The sequence below is a fragment of the Argentina silus genome (genome assembly GCF_951799395.1).
Source record: "Argentina silus genome assembly, chromosome: Y".
In the NCBI taxonomy this organism is placed as follows: domain Eukaryota; kingdom Metazoa; phylum Chordata; class Actinopteri; order Argentiniformes; family Argentinidae; genus Argentina; species Argentina silus.
The window spans coordinates 4,260,001-4,262,732 of NC_139654.1; the positions used below are offsets into that span (position 1 = coordinate 4,260,001).

The 2,732-nt window shown below is 41.3% G+C and overlaps 1 protein-coding gene across 1 annotated transcript in view; it reads left to right on the forward strand.

Moving 5' to 3' along the window:
- The window catches only part of LOC310823733 (uncharacterized protein), a 566,003-nt gene extending 564,228 nt beyond the window's left edge, over nt 1–1,775 (forward strand). Inside the window, exons 17-19 of the mRNA XM_083696582.1 lie at nt 508–681; nt 797–843; nt 1,117–1,775. Of these exons, the coding sequence (XP_083552708.1) occupies nt 508–681; nt 797–843; nt 1,117–1,670 (775 nt within the window). The 3' untranslated portion in view covers nt 1,671–1,775. The remainder of the gene's footprint in view (nt 1–507; nt 682–796; nt 844–1,116) is intronic.
- Nucleotides 1,776–2,732: the final 957 nt, after the last annotated feature.

The following is a 2,732-nucleotide window of genomic DNA, read 5'->3' on the forward strand; positions in this document are numbered from 1 at the left end:
ATTCCTAAGTGTGTTACATTATCATTCTATGGAATCAATCATACTTGAACAGAAAGGCTCAATGATTGAGACAGACAGTGTACATTATCTTCCAATCAATTACTATATAATGTGTGTGTGTGTGTGTGTGTGTGTGTGTGCGTGTGCGTGTGCGTGTGTGTGTGTGTGTGTGTGTGTGGTGGGGTAGGGGGGGGGGGGGGGTTCACTCTCTCAATAACGTTTCTTTCGACAATTCCTCACCAATCTGGCCTGAGATCAGCTGATGGGGCTCCACAATAATTCACTAACCAATCTAACATATTGCTTGCTCCCCTGTTGAGAGCAACTATAACTCTCACTCTTGAATTCTTACACCACAGTGATGGTTTGGCTGCATGTATTTATTTGTATTCCTCATTCACATGTGGCCTTTCAACTGCCAAATGAAGAGGATTTAAAGCTGCACATGTACATTAGAGAGGAATAATCAGATTCTTGATATCAGATGGAGTGACACTATTTCCCCAGGTTGTCAGGCTGTGGAGTCCCAGAGGAAGGCTGTGTTTCTCTGGCTTCAGCTCTGAGGTCTAATCCCTCCCACCTGAGAGAGCTGGACCTCAGCTACAATCACCCAGGAGACTCAGGACTGGCGCTGCTCTCTGCTGTACAGAAAGATCCACTCTGTAAACTACAGACACTCAGGTAAAGGCCGAATATGTGGCTGGACGTATCAATGAGATTAATGCACTGTATCTATTTTCCACATGATTGTGAGTGTGTCATTCAACCTCTGTGGGTTCTTCTGTGGTTGATATAGTGTGGACCATGGTGGAGAGTGCAGGCTCAAACCTGGGCTGATCAAATGTAAGTCACCACCGCTGTAGAGAATAGGACTGTGATATTACTCAAGAACCAGGGTACAGCAGAGTTCAAACAGAGCACCAGTATTGTATTCATATGTAAATCTAAAATATTAGTAAATGTGAATTAGTTGTATCCCTTGTAAAACATTTCAAATAAATAAGTCATATTTTGTGAAAAAAATAAAAATAATGTTGCCATAACAAGATCACATTGTGAATATTGTAAGTTATTCAATTGTATTGATTTGATGATTATTTCTGTCCTCTCAATCAGATGCCTGTGAGCTCACACTGGACCCAAACACGGCACAGAGAAACCTCTCTCTGTCTGAGGAGAACAGAAAGGTGACAGGGGGGAGAGAGAAGCAGCCGTATCCTGATCACCCAGAGAGATTTGAGCGCTGGCACCAGGTGCTGTGTAGAGAGGGTCTGACTGGGCGCTGTTACTGGGAGGTAGAGTGGAGTGGGAGAGTGGCTTATATAGGAGTGACATATAAAGGAATCAGCAGGAGAGGAGTGGGTCATGACTGTGGGTTGGGATACAATGACAAGTCCTGGAGTCTGTTCTGCTCTGATGACAAATACTCTGCCATACACAATAATAATAAGACTGACATACCTGTCTCCTCCTCTGGCTCCCACAGAGTAGGAGTGTATCTGGACTGGCCGGCCGGCACTCTGTCCTTCTACAGCGTCTCCTCTGACACACGGACCCTCCTGCACACATTCCACTCCACATTCACTGAGCCGCTCTACCCAGGGTTTTATCTTTGGGACGAGGGCTGTTCAGTGACCCTGTGTAAACTAGTCTCAGGGAGATCACACTGAACACCAAAGGCTCAAAGATGACGGATCATAACATGATGCAGTTGGACAGTGGTGTGTTTTCACTGAGATGTTGGATGTACAGATGTTCCCTCTCCCAGTGTGTAGGGTGTAGGGTGTAGTGCGTAGTGCATAGTGTGTAGGGTCTAGTGTGTAGGATGTAGTGTTTATTGTTTACTGTGTAGGGTGTAGTGTTTAGTGTGTAGGGTGTAGGGTGTTGTGCATTGTGTGTAGTGTGTAGTTATATTATTTTTACTGTATATATATATATGTATTATTAAATTCAATAAAATGCATCTAATAGTGAAATAGATTGTAATTGAGTGACAAAAAACAGAAGCTTACATGTTTTTTACTTTTTTTGATGGATATGCAACTGACAGTGAAACAATCCAGATGAATGATTAGATGATCAAATCAGACTGATGATGAACTCTGAGAATAACACAGGAGAGAGTGTCTGTATGTATATAAGAGTTGGTTAGATTGGGTGTTTGAGTTGTGATGCTGGATTACGTTGCTGTGTGTACGATAGCAGGGAGTGGATGTGAAGACAGCTCTCCTTCTCTGTCTCTGGACAGTGTCTTCAGAACATCCTAATCAACACAGTGTGTAATTGATTCCTATGCAAATCTGAGACCCCATAAAAACAAAGATATTTAATCCAAAATGACATGAACTATTATCCTTGGATTAAGATAGACTTTATTCAACTTATTGAGTGACTTGTTGATGACATTTTTGCATTTTAGCTCATTTTAAGAGTGTCATAGCAAAAGGTCTGAATACTTCTGTACATGAGGTATTTCTGTATTTCAGTTTTAATAAATGAAGAAATTTCAAAAATGGTGTTTTCGCTTTGTCATTCTGGGGTATTGTGTGTGGATTGATGGCAAATTATTTTAATTGAATCCATTTTAAATTGAGTCTATAACACAAGAAAATGTGTAAAAAGTGAAGGGGTCTGAATACCTTCAGAAGGCGCTGTACATGTTCTGAATTTCACTTTCCATGTATTCCTTCATTTTTATATAGTAATCATCTAGTACAGTAATATCTATGCAT